Source organism: Schistocerca americana, chromosome 1, assembly GCF_021461395.2.
Source record: "Schistocerca americana isolate TAMUIC-IGC-003095 chromosome 1, iqSchAmer2.1, whole genome shotgun sequence".
Lineage (NCBI taxonomy): Eukaryota > Metazoa > Arthropoda > Insecta > Orthoptera > Acrididae > Schistocerca > Schistocerca americana.
The window spans coordinates 387,253,131-387,271,561 of NC_060119.1; the positions used below are offsets into that span (position 1 = coordinate 387,253,131).

At 38.1% G+C, this 18,431-nt stretch overlaps 2 protein-coding genes across 3 annotated transcripts in view; one reads left to right on the top strand and one right to left on the bottom strand.

The window, feature by feature from the left end:
* The window catches only part of LOC124601644 (eukaryotic initiation factor 4A-III), a 51,550-nt gene extending 39,728 nt beyond the window's left edge, over window positions 1-11,822 (bottom strand). Inside the window, exons 1-2 of the mRNA XM_047136259.1 lie at window positions 11,623-11,822; window positions 5,626-5,828 (exon numbers count right to left, since the gene is read on the bottom strand). Of these exons, the coding sequence (XP_046992215.1) occupies window positions 5,626-5,828; window positions 11,623-11,767 (348 nt within the window). The 5' untranslated portion in view covers window positions 11,768-11,822. The remainder of the gene's footprint in view (window positions 1-5,625; window positions 5,829-11,622) is intronic.
* A 27-nt stretch (window positions 11,823-11,849) lies between these two features.
* Window positions 11,850-18,431, top strand: part of LOC124601623 (protein hairless) — an 84,957-nt gene continuing 78,375 nt past the window's right edge. The window contains exons 1-3 of one of the 2 annotated variants that reach the window (XM_047136258.1): window positions 11,929-11,974; window positions 12,058-12,408; window positions 14,183-14,332. In XM_047136258.1, coding sequence (XP_046992214.1) covers window positions 12,207-12,408; window positions 14,183-14,332 — 352 coding nt within the window. In that variant the 5' untranslated portion in view covers window positions 11,929-11,974; window positions 12,058-12,206. Of the gene's footprint in view, window positions 12,409-14,182; window positions 14,333-18,431 lie in introns of both variants that reach the window. The other variant, XR_006978580.1, reaches the window with a different exon arrangement.

Genomic DNA, 18,431 nt, shown 5'->3' on the forward strand with positions numbered 1-18,431 from the left:
CCTGAGCAAATTGAAACACCAATTTCCCATTTATATCATCATTGTAATGACATGGGCGTATTAGCAGATAATAACCTGGAAAAAAAAATTGAACACATATTTCCATGGGGAACTTCTGCGCCATACCAAGGAATGTCTGTTAGGTGACAGTACCACACCTGGATATTACTAAATGTTTACAGTTTAGAAGCTTTACCTTAGAGAGAGAGAGAGAGAGAGAGAGAGAGAGAGAGAGAGAGAGAGAGAAACATTGAACAACCCAAGTATAACCGCTGCAACACTGAGCAAAGGAGAAAAGCAACGGCATTGTGGTCAAGTGGTCACCGTGTTTGACTGTGAAGTGGGTGAGCTGTATTCAAATTTGTGTCTGTGTCATCATGTAACATCTGTTTGTAATCTGCAACTGTGGGGTGTAAGGAAGGGACCTACAATGAAAGTTGATTCTGCACAATTATTCTGTTAGGAGCCAAAAGAAAGCGGCTATCAAACGGGAACAGCAAATGTTTGATGACAATGCGACAAATCAACGGAATCCTCCACTGGAAAACACGTCTGGTGTGTCATACACGCCATTAGCGACAGTACATGTGTTATACGATAGGAATCTCTTTATCAATGCACCTAATTTGTATGACTGGTAAGTGAGTGAGATATGCCTCCGTACCCGATTTAGGTGTTCGTATGAATGTGAATAAGATGACTAACAGGAACTGATGAAAACAACAGTTCATCAAATACGCTGCCAAAAAATGAATGCAACAGTTTCACAATCACACAGTTTCTCTGTGCTCTGTCAAAATATAATTTTTGAAGTTGTGTTCAAGTTTGGAAGGTTTGACTCTTAAATTTCTTTGTTGTAACGTAGTTGACATCCGTTTATTTGTTGTTTTCATTTCTGTGAAACATCTATGTTGTTTCTCATCTGCTCTCCCTATTCATCACATTTACTTGTGATGGTAATGTATTCTTACCATATGGCCTATATTCTACACCTAATGTATAGTATGACAACTACCAAGACTACAGAAACAGAATAATCATTTCAATGACAGGATGGACAGTTCATAAAGATGTGAGAAAAGAAAATAAAAATAAATGGTGCGAGGTTTAGACCCCAGTTTGTCCGTTTCGCAGTCTGATGCCGTGACCTATTAGCCACTGGTCTTATGAATTACTCAATGTTGCACTTGCTGATCTTTGACCATTCTCTCTCTCTCTCTCTCTCTCTCTCTTTGTATGCCTTATGCCTTCTTCCTTTTTCCACACTTCATCTGTGTTCAATTTTTGATGGGCCATCTTATCACTAAATATGAGGGAGGTGTGATGGGGAGGTTCCCTTGTAAGATGTGTTGTTATGATTTGTTATTAGGTAATAAGCACACGGGGCAAAACATTTGTCAACCACTTAAAAGAGCATACTGGTCACTTCAGAGTGCTACAGATGCGAGTGGAACTAGTACCAGGCCGTCATGTGACCATTCACTGGTGATGTCAGTCGTGGCAGTGGGGACATGAAGATACCACAAATGGCAGAAAGGAGACGTTGTGTTTCGACATGCCCATGACGACACCACGGAAAACACTGCCCAATTCATTCACATATTAATGCAGACTGTCCAAGTTGTCCACAAGGAACAGTTTACCACTTGTGGCCACAAAACACAGTGGAAGGACAGTAGTCTTAAGAAATCCTCATCACCAGGCACCAGATACAAGTCATTCTTACCAATGACAACTGGTTTTAAAACAGACACGAAACATTGCTGTCACTGGATCCAGGTCCATTTCAATCAGTTTCTGAGAAAACATTGCAAAGGAAACTGTTTGCAATAGACATTTGGAGTCTCGTATCTTGCCAAAGGCCGTTACCACAGCAACACAAACAATGCACACAGAACAAATACCACAGAAAATCAACAGCTGCTAACTGGAGAGATGCAGTGTGATCCAGTGTGTCACACTTTTGCCTGCTTTCAAATAATACAACACAATGAATGCACCAATGGCCCAATGAAGCATTTAAAACACAATGTAGGGAGCAAAACGACTTGAGCCACTCACTCTAGTCACCAAGAACGTTAACCATGCTGTCCATTTCAACATTATTATTGCCCTTCCTTCTACAATTCCAGCAGGAGCATGCTGCAGACAGTACCACCTTTCAAAATGATAACCCCCATACTCAGAGATGCATTAACAATTTCTCAGGCACCCTATAACATCTGGACTGACATTTTAAATCAACCAACCCTTAATCCCACAGAAAATGTCTGGGATCATTTCAAACAGTGGGTGAAACACAGCAATCAGCACTTCTGTAATTTGGTAATTCTATTGGCTTTTTGTCCAGCGCAGTTTTAACTGAAGACTGCGTCTGAAGTAACAAGAAAATTTCAGAACGGAGCATCAGGGCTATAGTAGATGTCAAATATTTCTGTCTCACAGTGTTGTTGTTGTAGTTGTGGTCTTCAGTCCTGAGACTGGTTTGATGCAGCTCTCCATGCTACTCTACCCTGTGCAAGCTTCTTCATCTCCCAGTACCTACTGCAACCTACATCCTTCTGAATCTCCTTAGTGTATTCATCTCTTGGTCTCCCTCTACGATTTTTACCCTCCACACCGCCCTCCAATACTAAATTGGTGATCCCTTGATGCCTCAGAACATGTCCTACCAACCGATCCCTTCTTCTGGTCAAGTTGTGCCACAAACTTCTCTTCTCCCCAATCCTATTCAATACTTCCTCATTAGTTATGTGATCTACCCATCTAATCTTCAGCATTCTTCTGTAGCACCACATTTCGAAAGCTTCTATTCTCTTCTTGTCCAAACTGGTTATCGTCCATGTTTCACTTCCATACATGGCTACACTCCATACAAATACTTTCAGAAACGACTTCCTGACACTTAAATCTATACTCGATGTTAACAAATTTCTCTTCTTCAGAAACGCTTCCCTTGCCATTGCCAGTCTACATTTTATATCCTCTCTACTTCGACCATCATCAGTTATTTTGCTCCCCAAATAGCAAAACTCCTTTACTACTTTAAGTGTCTCATTTCCTAATCTAATTCCCTCAGCATCATCCGACTTAATTCGACTACATTCCATTATCCTCGTTTTGCTTTTGTTGATGTTCATCTTATATCCTCCTTCCAAGACACTGTCCATTCCATTCAACTGCTCTTCCTAGTCCTTTGCTGTCTCTGACAGAATTACAATGTCATCGGCGAACCTCAAAGTCTTTATTTCTTCTCCATGGATTTTAATACCTACTCTGAATTTTTCTTTTGTTTCCTTTATTGCTTGCTCAATATACAGATTGAATAACATCGGGGAGAGGCTACAACCCTGTCTTACTCCCTTCCCAACCACTGCTTCCCTTTCATGTCCCTCGACTCTTATAACTGCCATCTGGTTTCTGTACAAATTGTAAATAGCCTTTCGCTCCCTGTGTTTTACCCCTGCCACCTTTAGAATTTGAAAGAGAGTATTCCAGTCAACATTGTCAAAAGCTTTCTTTAAGTCTACAAATGCTAGAAACGTACGTTTGCCTTTCCTTAATCTTTCTTCTAAGATAAGTCGTAAGGTCAGTATTGCCTCACGTGTTCCAGTGTTTCTACGGAATCCAAACTGATCTTCCCTGATGTTGGCTTCTACTAGTTTTTCCATTCGTCTGTAAAGAATTCGTGTTAGTATTTTGCAGTTGTGACTTATTAAACTGATAGTTCGGTAATTTTCACATCTGTCAACACTTGCTTTCTTTGGGATTGGAATTATTATATTCTTCTTGAAGTCTGAGGGTATTTTGCCTGTTTCATACATCTTGCTCACCAGATGGTAGAGTTTTGTCAGGACTGGCTCTCCCAAGGTTATCAGTAGTTCTAGTGGAATGTTGTCTACTCCGGGGGCCTTATTTCGACTCGGGTCTTTTAGTGCTCTGTCAAACTCTTCACGCAGTATCGTATCTCCCATTTCATCTTCATCTACATCCTCTTCCATTTCCATAATATTGTCCTCAAGTACATCGCCCTTGTATAGACCCTCTATATACTCCTTCCACCTTTCTGCTTTCCCTTCTTTGCTTAGAACTGGGTTTCCATCTGAGCTCTTCATATTCATACAAGTGGTTCTCTTATCTCCAAAGGTCTCTCTAATTTTCCTGTAGGCAGTATCTATCTTACCCCTAGTGAGATAAGCCTCTACATCCTTACATTTGTCCTCTAGCCATCCCTGCTTAGCCATTTTGCACTTCCTGACGATCTCATTTTTGAGACGTTTGTATTCCTTTTTGCCTGCTTCATATACTGCATTTTTATATTTTCTCCTTTCATCAATTAAACTCAATATTTCTTCTGTTACCCAAGGATTTCTACTAGCCCTCGTCTTTTTACCTACTTGATCCTCTGCTGCCTTCACTACTTCATCCCTCAAAGCTACCCATTCTTCTTCTACTGTATTTCTTTCCCCCATTCCTGTCAATTGTTCTCATATGCTCTCCCTGAAACTCTGTACAACCTCTGGTTCTTTCAGTTTATCCAGGTCCCATCTCCTTAAATTCCCATCTTTTTGCAGTTTCTTCAGTTTTAATCTACAGGTCATAACCAATAGATTGTGGTCAGACTCCACATCTGCCCCTGGAAATGTCTTACGATTTAAAACCTGGTTCCTAAATCTCTGTCTTACCATTATACCATTATATAATCTATCTGAAACCTGTCAGTATCTCCAGGCTTCTTCCATGTATACAGCCTTCTTTTATGATTCTTGAACGAAGTGTTGGCTATGATTAAGTTGTGCTCTGTGCAAAATTCTACCAGGCGGCTTCCTCTTTCATTTCTTAGCCCCAATCCATATTCACCTACTACGTTTCCTTCTCTCCCTTTTCCTACACTCGAATTCCAGTCACCCATGACTATTAAATTTTCGTCACCCTTCACTATCTGAATAATTTCTTTTATTTCATCATACATGTCTTCAATTTCTTCATCATCTGCAGAACTAGTTGGCATATAAACTTGTACTACTGTAGTAGGCGTGGGCTTTGTGTCTATCTTGGCCACAATAATGTGTTCACTATGCTGTTTGTAGTAGCTTACCCGCATTCCTATTTTCCTATTTATTATTAAACCTACTCCTGCTTTACCCCTATTTGATTTTGTGTTTATAACCCTGTAGTCACCTGACCAGAAGTCTTGTTCCTCCTGCCACCGAACTTCACTAATTCCCACTATATCTAACTTTAACCTATCCATTTCCCTTTTTAAATTTTCTAACCTACCTGCCCGATTAAGGGATCTGACATTCCACACTTCGATCCGTAGAACGCCAGTTTTGTTTCTCCTGATAACGACATCCTCTTGAGTAGTCCCCGCCCGGAGATCCGAATGGGGGACTATTTTACCTCCGGAATATTTTACCCAAGAGGACGTCATCATCATTTAATCATACAGTAAACCTGCATGCTCTCACAGTAACGGCTCTGAATGCTATGGGAAACACTGGTCTACTTTGCCCAAGGTGACATATTACCAAAATTAATATTTTGCAATATGAAATACTTCATACTAAGATACCAATACACCTACATACCATCAACTTCAACAAGATAGATGCAGTAGATTACCTTTTGTATCTGTGTTGCAAGTTCTCGTGTAGGCGATAGGCAGAGGACTTGGCTCTCTCGCACAGCTGTATCTAATGACTGAAGTATGGCAATGGAAAATGTAGCAGTTTTCCCAGTACCAGACTGTGCTTGTGCGATTACATCACGACCCTTCACTATCGGCTTGATAGCACGCTGCTGAATGGCTGATGGTTTTTCAAATCCTGTATACAACATACACCATCAGAATATTACAGACAAGAATGAAAAAGTTTAAATTAAAATCACAATATATTCTGCGAACTTCATGTTACTGCCTTATTTAATTTTATCTTGTATGCCATTTCAAATGATGCAACAAGACAATGTGATGCATTTCAGGACTGAAATGTAACTGACTATGTTCATCTTTTAGTAAACTAGTAGGCCTACTTACTTTCAAGATTTGTGACTGCTGATTGAAACATACCACACTGTGAAACACTACTCCCAGCTTTCAGCAATCAGAGGCGGCTTCTTTCACAACGGAACAGGGATTGGTTGGGCAGTCATTCACATTTTTTGGTTAATGCATTGGCTGGTTCATGTTTCTCTTTGTATATTTATAAAAAAAAAGTTTTCTTTTTGGTAGATTTGAAAAATTATTGTCAGTCATCTTAACTGGAAGTCATCAATAGCCACATAGGCCTAAATTACTTCTGCATAGCACATTAATACTTGGCCAGAAATAAACACTGTGGTGTATGCGAGATCAATAGTAAAAAAAACCACACAATCAAATAAAGATTATTTACCAAATACTCCATAAACAGAGATCAGCAGTTTTAGAATGACTGTACAGCATCTATTCATAATGATACTGATCTTACATGTAAAACTGTTGACCATGCTGTGAACCTAGACCACTGCCTTACGGCCAGTGCTCTACCACCAATACATTTCAAGCACACCCCATCGGCTGCGTAAAAGCTTCACTTGCTATGCGCTCTTGCCTGTCCCCTCCAAGTAACAGATGCTCTTCCACAGTGATGCGAGACTAGCACTTCCAAGTGAAATGATACGCCAAAGCTAGATAGTTTCACAGACAACATATTATACAGCTGTTGCATAGCACGTAAATGTATAGCACCTGTACACATTGGAGGGGTATTTGAAAAGTCTGTTTAAGGCCCAAGTGGCACAAGCCCTAGAAACATCAAGGGATTTTTGTAAAAGTTTATGTAGTGTTAATCTGTTCTATACAATATTTCACCATAACTATTCTGCCTTGTGAAGTTTATTATATATTTTATATATATATATATAGGTATCTTGAAAAATGTCACTTGACTGATACTGGTTGTATTAAACATACATTATAAAATCTTTGGTGATTGCAAGAAGCATTTCTTTAAATTTACTGATATAGTTATTTTGCTGAAAAGAGTGCAGACTTAATTACTGAAATTCACATGATAAAATTAATTTGAGCCAATTACATGGCCCGAATAAGTACACAGAATTACATAAAAAACAAACTGTTTTATCATTAATTCTTATATTGACAAGACAGAGTTCAACACATACATGTGTCGCCCCAACGAGACAATCACAATGGATAAAAGATTAAAAGAACGCAAAATCCCCAAGATTGGCAAAGTTTTGCAGAAGTTCGAAATAAAGCACGTACTTCAATGCGAGATGCTTTTAATAATTTCCACAATGAAACACTGTCTCAGAATCTGGCAGAAGACCCAAAGAGATTTTGGTCATACACAAAGCACACCGGTGGCAAGACGCGATCAATACCTTCACTGCGCGATAACAACGGTGAAGTCACTGACGACAGTGCCACTAAAGCAGAGTTATTAAACACAATTTCCCAAATCTCTTTCACCAAAGAAGACGAAGTAAATTTTCCTGACTTCCAATCAAGAACAACTGCCAAGATGAGAAACATAAAAGTAAATATCCTCGGTCTAGCACAGCAGCTTAAATCACTTAACAAAGACATGGCCTCTGGTCCAGATCTTATACCAGTCAGGTTCCTTCAAGAGTATGCTGATACAATAGCTCCATACTTAGCAAATATATACAACCACTTGCTCACAGAAAGATCCGTACCTAACACTGGAAAATTGCTCAAGTTGTACCAATAACCAAAAAGAGAAAGAGGAGCAATCCACTGAATTACAGGCCCATATCACTAACGTCAATTTGCAGTAGGGTTTTGGAACATATACCATGTTCGAATATTAAGAATTACCTCTAAGAAAACTATTTATTGACACATAGTCAGCATGGATTCAAAAAACATTGTTGTTGTGAAACACAACTAGCTCTTTATACTTGTGAAGTAATGAGTGCTATCGACAGGGGATATAAAATTGATTCCATATTTTTAAATTTCCAGGAGGCTTTCGACACTGTTCCTCCTGTGTGCTCATGGAATATCACCACAGTTGTGCGACTGGATTCATGATTTCCTGTTAGAAAGGCCACAGTTCACAGTAATAGACAGAACGTCATCGAGTAAAACAGAAGTACTATCAGTTGTTCCCTAAGGAAGTGTTACAGGCCCTCTATTGTTCCCGATTTATATTAATGACATAGGAGACAATTTGAGTAGCCCTATTAGATGTTTGCAGATGATGCTGTCATTTACTGTCTCGTCAAGTCAGCAGATGACCAAAACGAATTGCAAAATGATTTATATAAGATATATGTATGGTGTGAAAAGTGGCAATTGACCCTGAATAAAGAGAAGTGTGAAGTTATTCACATGAGTACTAAAAGAAATCCGCTGAATTTCGATTATGTGATACATCAAACAAACCTTAAGACTGTAAGTTCAACTAAATACTTACAGATAACAATTACAAATAACCTAAACTGGAATGGTCATATCGATATGTTGTGGGTACAGCAAACCAAAGACTACGATTCATTGACAGAACACTTAGAAGGTGCAATAGGTCTACTAAAGAGACTGCTTACACCACGCTTGTCCGCCCTATTCTGGAGTATTGCTGTATGGCGTGGGATCTGCATTGGATGAGACTGACGGACGAAATCAACAACGTTCAAAGAAGGACAGCTCGTTTTGTACTACTGCGAAACAGCAGCGATAGTGCCACAGACATGATACGTGAATTGGAGTGGCAATCGTTAAAACAAAGGCGTTTTTTGTTGTAATGGGATATTCTCAAGAAATTTCAATCGCCCGTTTTCTCCTTCAATTGCAAAAACATTCTGTAGGCACCCACCTACATAGAGAGACATGATCATCACGATAAAATAAGATAAATTGGGGCTCACACAGAAAAATTTATGTGCTCATTTTTCCCGTGTGCTGTTCAAGAGTGGAACGGTAGAGGGACAGCTTGAACATGGTTCACTGAAACGTCTGCTAGGCACTTTACTGTGAATAGCAGAGTAATCACATAGATGTAGATGTGAATATAGGGTGCTGACTACTTCAAGTATCTGAACAATCAATAATTTTGAAAACCATTGATGATCTCGACACAAACAATAGGGGCATCAAACTGGGGAGAACATACCCTATCTGTAAATACATTTACAAATCAAAACCCATTTCCTCAAACTGAAAGTATGACACTAGTACACTTTACTGAGATCTACAGTACAGAACACATTAAAACACCTGAATATGGTCAGGTAGGGGCAACTCAAGAGACTGGAAATAAAGGACGGAAAGGCTCTTAGAAAAATCTTGAGCCCCACCAAAGAAGATGGTGTATACACAATTAAGACTCAACAAGGAATTTCATCAACATCAGGACCACATAAAAAAAAAGAGTAATGGGGGAAGAGGAGGCTAATCCTTTAGTCATGTTGCAAGATAGTCAAGTGGAGACTTGTGGAAGAAACACAAGCATTGTCTCTAAAAGGAAGCAGTTAATGCAAAGTGGGGAATAATAGTTAGGAAACACCATGAGAAATTATAAATTGACTGCAATAATATTCGCAACAAATATCAATACAAACTGATTATCAGAACAAGATATTCTCCAGGCACTAACAATAGTAAAGGTGCATCTGAAAATTTGAGGTAATTGTGCTAATGGATGGAAAAAACTTCCATACCACCAGGATGAGAGAGTACAGGACTTACAACAAAGCTCACCAGAATTAAGAACTACATGGTCCGGTATGAGCTCCAATGGGATAAACAAAACAATAAACAACAGTAAATCCTTTTCTATCATTTGTTCACACTTTTTCATGTTTGAAGAAGAGATATAAATCAATCTTATTATAAAATATATACAGTTGAATCACTTATCAAACTTTGTAATAATGTATGATACTGCCGCCCCCCCCCCCCTTCTTCCAAGATCTTGGTTGTTGTGACAACTGACTTGTAGTGTAGATCAAGCTCTAGATTAAGTCTAAAGGTGACAATCTGGTTGTGAGTTGGCAAAGCCAACAAATTGAAAGCCAGATAAAGATGGGGTAACATTTAACCTGTACCAGTACCACAGCCCTACATTTACATCTGCAACATATTTAATGCTCTTTTCATCATAAAAATTAAGACTGGAGGTAAAGTCAGATAACACACATCAGATAATGGACAGGTCTTTGAAGAGTATGATGATGCATAAAATATACATACATCATTTAAAGGAGAGAGGGGGGAGAGGGAGAGGGACAGAGAGAGAGAGAGAGAGAGAGAGAGAGAGAGAGAGAGAGAGAGAGAGGGGGGGGGGGGGGGGGAGACAGAGAGAGAGATCCACTCTGTAACTTTCACCAAAACTTTTGCTGTTCTGTGGCTGCAGAATTAGGATTTAATCAAAAGAATATTACAATACTTGAAAGAGTCTATAGAATTTAAACTGCAATTTTCTACGGAAGAGGACCACATCAACACCATGTACAGTAATGCAAATTGGGCAAAAGACACAGACAACAGGAAGTCAACAAATGGATTTATGTTTCTATTAGAAGAAGGTACAATGTCTCGGAACAGCAAGAAACAGACCGGCTCTGATTTCAGTTTGTCACGAGGCTCTTTAGCTGCAAAAGTCAGTACAAGAAATTTCCTCAATCTTTAAACAGGACGCAATTAAATATTTCTATTATAACAATGATGAAACTGGTTTACCCAAACAAGTGGTTTCAATGCAACCAAACATTGACACCAGTCATCGATTATTAGAGGAGGAGATTTGAGTTTGATGTCTTGCTGGCATTATACCACAAGCTTGGACTGGTGACGAATGAGGAAGAAAATTGGCTGTGCTCTTTCAAAGGAACCATCCTTGGCATTTACCTGAAGCGATTTAGGGAAATCATTGGAAACCTAAATCAAACTGGCCGGAGGCAGGTTTTACCCTCCCGGATATGAGTCCATTGTGCTAACGACTGTAGCACCTCACTTGGTCAGTTTATTAGAGCAATGGAGACATCTACAGTTATGGTAGGTCAAATTTCAACAGAAATGACGCTCACTTACATCATTGTCAATAATCATAAAATGAATAACGAATCTGGAATAAAAGTGTGACTTTTCTGTATGTAGCCTAATTGATTCTGGTATGGTCTTGTAAAAGAAAATCTATGTTCCTAATATAAAGCACTTTAAACACTATTCCGTTCCTGCTGTTGGTAACATGAAGGTTACTAGGCTACAAGGCTAACGTTTGAAAACATAATTTACGATATCGTTTCTGGTAAATTCGGGTGTGCTGAAAAGATTATTTTACGGAAACGAGAACGAAATGCCTGGAATTTTAAAGGGTACAACAAAACATATATTTACCTTGTAGGCTATATAATCAACAACAAACACTACGAAATCAATTTGTCGAATCTGCGCGACCTCGACAGCGGAACTACCTTGCAAAACAAAATTTATTTTTATTAATTATTACATGTTCAAATAGATTAACGCTAATACATACGTTCAGCTTTACTAATAAACACACACACACATTTGGATATGTTGCCCAACAAATAACAACGCACAAACGGTTGAAAGTGTGTCATTCGTTACAAAAATGAAACACTTACCATATGCATAAATACCGCGTAGCAGCTCTTCTCGCAAGCCCATGCTATCAAACGTTGGAATAACTTCGACATCTTCGCTAGTCTCAAATTCAACATTTGATAAATCTTCAGTCTGCACAACACGTCTTATACGCAGGTCCTCCATTTTGCTCGTAGAAAGGGTTGACTTAGGAATGAGCGGTACTGGACCAAGTATGGCTGCTGGGCGTGAATTAAATAAGGAACAGTGGTATGTGGAATGAACCAAAAAGTGTTGACGAGGAGGTGAGTGAAATATTTGTGCGCTTCGGCGTTAGGTTACTTGCCTTATCGTTGAAGGATGTAAAGTTATACATTTATATGATGTGCCCTAGTTAGTTCTTTCGTATACCGACAAATTTCGTGTTTAGATATGGTACGAAAACAATAAACAGAACGATTTTCATTCATTCGCAGCAGGTGGAGGAATGAACATGGAGTAAAGAAGAAACATTACTACATACCAGACGATGGAGCTGTGCTTCGTAGCAGCCCGACGTCGGGGCAGCTATTATTCTGTTTATTTAAGGCCGAAGTGATTACCGTAATGTAGTGGAATAAAAGAGATGCGAGTGCAAGAAAATTCATTTGCATCATGTGCCAAAATGACCGAGGAAAGAAGCGTGAATGGAGGTCCAGATATTCCCAGTGGCAGCAAAAGAGGATATTCAGCCGGAGATATCGACGGAACCCAAAGTCCCAATTCTTCAACCAGCGAAGCTGATAAATCTTGCGGTATCGCAGGTGGTAGACTGAAATTTTTTAAGGGTAATTCAAAATTATTTTGCTTCTCTCCAGACTATTTGGCAAACCGTGTTTGATATTTTAGTTTTATGTTTATAAATGATAGTAATGCTTTAAATATATGGAAACATAATATTGAAGCCTGTGTACTGATACACAATTGTGACAACACACCATTCATAACAGTGACAGCGCAGTTGATACTGCAAGTAACCAGCACAGCATCATCCTGTGCATTTTGACGTCTATGATTCGTTACTTGCTTCTTACGCTGATCGTGGGTGTTTTTGCATGAACGGTCAGCCTTTGTCAGTGAGGGAAATAACATACTCTCTGTTTTTTTTAAAAAAAAAAAAAATCAGGTTAGCTTTCTTTGAAGCAATGTTTCTCTATTGTGACAGTTTCGTTGTTAATAACCCTGTGGTGTTTTATCTGGTTATTTTTCACCAAGCAGTGTCACCGGAGGAGCATATTATTGCCAGAGTCTGGCTTATCAAAATAAGTAATCAGCAGTCATCATGCACCCATTGCTTTCCCTTTCCATCACATTTAGCTCTTATACAAGACACAGTTTTATTAGTTGGTATTGTTAGGTATTCCTCAGATATATTTGTTTTATTTTTTATGCCTCCTTGCAAGTAGGACTTGACACTTTAGGAAAAAAAAACAACCATGCACGATTATATACTTTCTGAACACTGTTTATTTGCTTCATGGCAAGAAACATATTGTTGTTGTCCTGACAGCATATTTAAGGTTTGGTGTGCAACATATGTTGGCTGCCAATTTACCATACATATTATTATCCTTGTTGCAGTCTAAGTAATCATCTGACAGTTGTCCAGTAATTATTTAGATCTAAGATCTCCACACAGGACATTAATTCGCAAATGGGTTGGGCAACATTGGTGTGAAAAATGTGTAGAATTTTTTTAAACTGTATTTGAAATTTTGCAAACATCATGTACCTCCGCTCTCAATTTTCACTTTTTATTTCTGCTCACATCATTCACAATTCAAAAAGGAGATGTTTTGGACCTAAGTGTTAGTGCTGCTTAATAACAAATGATTAGCAACAACTTTGTTGCTAAGTATGTTGAGTGAAATGTCAGTGTGATGTTTTTCTAGTAGTGGTAAATGAAAGTTAAGTGCCCTTCATTAATGCCACACAAACAAATTACTATTAATGGTGTATTATTTACAAACAGGTCACTACTTCTCTCTGTCATATATTGCTCCAGTCTTTTCATGCCCGTGGTTGTTCTCCTTATTATGCTTGGCAAGATCTGTGGTCAAATCGTTGAAACTAGATTTGTTCTTTTGCAATTCATTTTTCCAGTCAGTAAGGACTTTGAATTGTTATGATCTAGATCCTAATTATGAGTTCAGCATTTAGGATAAGTTTTTATGTATCTTGTTTTGAAATCATCCTTGTTTCTATAACTTACAGTGTTAGTCTTGGTCGGATCTAATCCAGACTGGATGTTGTCAGTTCAAAAATTCATGAGAAACATCTAGCCTTTATTTCTTATTGCAATTCAGTTTAAACATGTTTATCACACAGCAAATATAACATTTAATCGGTATTATTCTGAGATCCAGTCATGGTCCTCTGTGCATTACAGAGACTTGGTAAATTTTGCATAGAATAATGTGTAATGGTTCAAACAGTACATTCTGTTTTTAATTGAGTATGTTACTGGTTAGTCCAAGACTTGGTAAAGAAGCCTTACTGAAGTAGGACTCATATTGCAATGTGCATAAAGAAATGTTAGAATGACTTCGTACTTTATTGCAGATGGTAAATTCATATTGGAATTATCACACCGAACTGAAGGAGATCGAACGTCATGGGTTCCAGTGCCCAAAAAAACATACTGGCCTCCTCCTGCAACTACTGCTACTAGTACTGGTACTCCACGCCAGGAAAGCTCAACCTCACTTAGTGGTATGTTATTAGTTGTGTAAAAGCTGTGTATGTTTACAGAAAGTATTTTAAAATGTGGAAGAGTAGTGTTTCATAGTTGAGTATACTACTTGTTAGACATCTGCTCTTGGAATTCTCTTCTTAGTGTAGTACTGGAAATACATTCCAAACTTAATTTAATTTATTAAGTAGCATCCAACCAATAACATATATATTATAGGAAGTTTGAAAATATTGCATTTCCAAAACATAACTTAGTCCTACTAGCAAGAATTGATTTTAAAAAATAATTTTAAAAGTATAGAGAGAGGTATAGATTTTATAGTCACCAGGCAATTTTGAACTGTTTACAACAAGAGGAGCTTTAGGTGTGCAACTAAGTGGTTGAATGGCAACTAAGTGGTCGAATGTGCGGAGCATAGTTTATGATACTGTCACAGTATTGCATACACTGTTGTTATTAACAAGCTTTACTACAGTATCACCAACTATTGATTAAATCGTTTCTTGTTTCTGCTTGTATGACAAAAGTGGCATCTTTGATTCTCATGTGGATAACTTGTAGGTGCCTGTTAACAAATCTCAACTGGCACTCTGTCCCTGCACCACCAACAACTATTTATATGGTTCAGGGCATTGATAATTGATTACTTATGAGCTTCATAAGTATATTTATTATTTACTAGTCACATGGCAACATTATAAGTTTTTGATTCAGAAGAATAGCTATACGTATACAATGATTACTAAATTACTACAAGTTGGCATTTCTACACATCTCTCCAGTATATAATATAACACAAATGACAACAGCTATAGACAAATATCAAGCTCTTTTATCTGCTTTATCATTTTAAATATAACTAGTGAGTTAAAAATATACACAATATCTGTGTAAATACTATAAGATTGGTTATGTGCAAACTAATATCTTATGAGAAAACCTGAGGTCATGTAGCCTAATTGACTGCAGAACAATTTTGTTATTGTAAATAAACTATGCAGCTGTTTCTGCAGTAGAGACTCAGTATATTAATACTGCTTTAAAGCCTCATTCAAAATTATACAGTTCATTTTTTCCTTCCATTTCTTCTGCTAAGTGTGGGTGGAAGGTTGGGACACTGTATCATAGCAAAGATTTCATTATTGCCATTCAGTTAAAGACATGCCCATTTTCCTGAGCCTTTACATTAAATTATTGAAACCTAGTGAACCCTGAAATGTTTCGCGATTGCTAAATATGTGTGGGTATTAGATATATGTCCCGATTTCCTTCTCCCCCCTCCCTCTCTCCATCTCCTCTTCCCTCCCTTCTGTGTCCGACTCCTCCTTCCTTCTCTCTGTGTCCATTTCCTGCCCTCCTCCCTTGCTGCCCATCTCCTCTTCACACCTTCTTGACGACCTCGAGCCTTGTTTATTGTTATAGCCAACAAAAACATAAATGGGTCACTGGTATACAGGGTATTAGTGATTTCTCCTGATACTGAATCTGTGAGGATAGTAGCTTCAGTAGCAGTATTTCACATAATTAAATCTCCAAATGAGTAGTATTACAAAGTTTCACATGATATAGATTATGTAGCAGTATTCTAATCATAGGGTGGTGAGACATACATACGACTTTCGTGTTTTCTTTTAAAACTGAATGTGACGAGGAGAACAAAACAACACATAGTTGTATACACATTTTTTGTTTAAATTATGTATATTTAAAGAGTAAGAGTATACATGGGAGAAACAATTTGTCTATTGTTTTAAATGCCTTTCTAATGTGGTTAAAATTTGCTGTCAGGAAGAAAATTAAACTGCACATTTTCACAGCACTGCATTTTTTTCCCTCACATTCAGCTTTAACAGTAACCTCTACATTTTTTAAAAAAAAAGTATATAGATTTTGTCCATCCAAGTGCCATGTAAAAATTAGAAGTTAGTCAGTCAAGAACTTCCCAAGATTTTTGTTATATGCGGTATAATTTTGTACGTATGAATGTTTATTAGAAAATCAGGTAAACATTTAATATGAAATCGGTCAAGAAATTTTCGAGATTTTTGCTAAACATATCCTCTGGCCCCCATCCCCTCCCCTGTGTGTGTGTGTGTGTGTGTGTGTGTGTGTGTGTGTGTGTGTGTGTGTGTGTTAATTAATTATACAGTACATATGTATTTTGAATATAAAGCATATGAATATAATAGAGGGAAACATTCCACGTGGGAAAAATATACCTAAAAACAAAGATGATGTGACTTACCAAACGAAAGTGCTGGCAGGTCGATAGACACACAAACATACACACAAAATTCAAGCTTTCGCAACAAACAGTTGCTTCATCAGGAAAGAGGGAAAGACGAAAGGATGTGGGTTTTAAGGGAGAGGGTAAGGAGTCATTCCAATCCTGGGAGCAGAAAGACTTACCTTAGGGGGAAAAAAGGACAGGTATACACTCGCATGCCCACACACATATCCATCCGCATGTGCGGACTAGATCATACAGCTCAATGCAGTCCTACTTTCTGAAAATATGGATGGGTACAGGTACAAGGACTCTTAACTTCTGTGCCAGTTCAGTGCAGTAATGAGTTCATTGTAAGTAAGTATTGTAGCAGTTGTAGTACACGTTTATTACCTTATAAATAAATTTAAAAAAAATTTTATTTTAAATTCAGTGCATTAGTATTTGTAAAATGTTTTTCATATAGCTTTCATTAAAAAATGACGACCATGCCACTTGGGACCTGTGGAATAGTACATCAGCTTATTTGTTTGAGTTTTAAATATTTGTCATGTATTGTTGTGTTTCTGACATGTTCTACATCCTGGAGGACCTCCTCACTACGAATCAATTGGAATGAAAGTAAATCTAATCTAATCTAAACGTCCCATTGACATCCTTGTGCATCTGTCCCCCAAAAAATAGTGCTAACTCGCAGGTCACCATGACAGTTTGGGTGTATAAGAACCTGCTGCTTCTGGCATTGGTGCCGCTGTTCAGCTGTTGTCAGTGTAATAACCAAGCACTGCTTCCTTTCTGCCCTATCCTGAAAGGAACATATGCAAAAATCACTGCAAACCAAAACCATTCAACTGCCATGTTCTCTCCAACACTACACTACATGCCAAGTAAGTTACTTTCTCTACTAGTGTTTCGAATCTTCAGCCTGCATAATTACCATGATTTACAGTTTTTCCATGACAGATATATTCCTTGTACCAATCACGCCTACTTTAAGTGCAATTGTGTTATTCTTCTCACCAGTCCATGCTGCAATTTCCAAAGAATTAGTTACAGATGTAAAAAAAAGAACAGCTGTAAGTAAAGCAAAAATCTCAGACTTTAGTCTTATCCACTAAGTAACTAATAACAAAATATGTTTCCCACTGATTGCTTCCATTGTTCCTATCAATAATTCTTGTAGTTTTCTCTCCATCTTCTTTATCTTGGCCCAAGTCTAGGTTGTTATATGTATGTACTGATTATGAGGGGCTGTTTTGCTCACGTGCTGCACGATTTTTTCTTTTTTTAGCCCTTCTGCTATTTTTTGGTTCAGTCCCAGTGATAGTCGTACAGCCTCCAACACACCCCTGAAAGGGTCCAATATGCCCAAAATGGATGGCTGTCGTTTGAGTAGAAAATTGACCATGTGGTACAGACCGTGGTAATGAGCATAAAACTTTTTAGTCTTTTCCTTCAGGTGTAAGGACTTATCATCATCATCATCATACTCACCACCACCACCCACATGGCATATTGTTGCCCCATTCGCTCCTGTCAATCCAGAGCCTTCATATTTGATTTCTGCTCTTGGCTCCATACTATCTATAAAGTCTTCGTGAAATTCCACACAAATTCTCCATTTCTTTTCCACACACTACATCGTTTGGTGACAGGCCAATACTCTTGTGAATCTTTTAATTGTAAGCTGCAAATAGTGTAACAGTGTAAGCAAGTAATTTTGATGACTGTTGCATAGTGACTCTTGATCTTGCCAATTGTTGGGTGAACCTGTCCCTTTCATTCATTGTTCTTAATTTACGAATTCATAACAAACAACAGAGTTGCTTCAGTAATTTCACATGAAGTTAGTACCTAGGTCCCCCTGTAGCAGCCAACTTTAATAACCA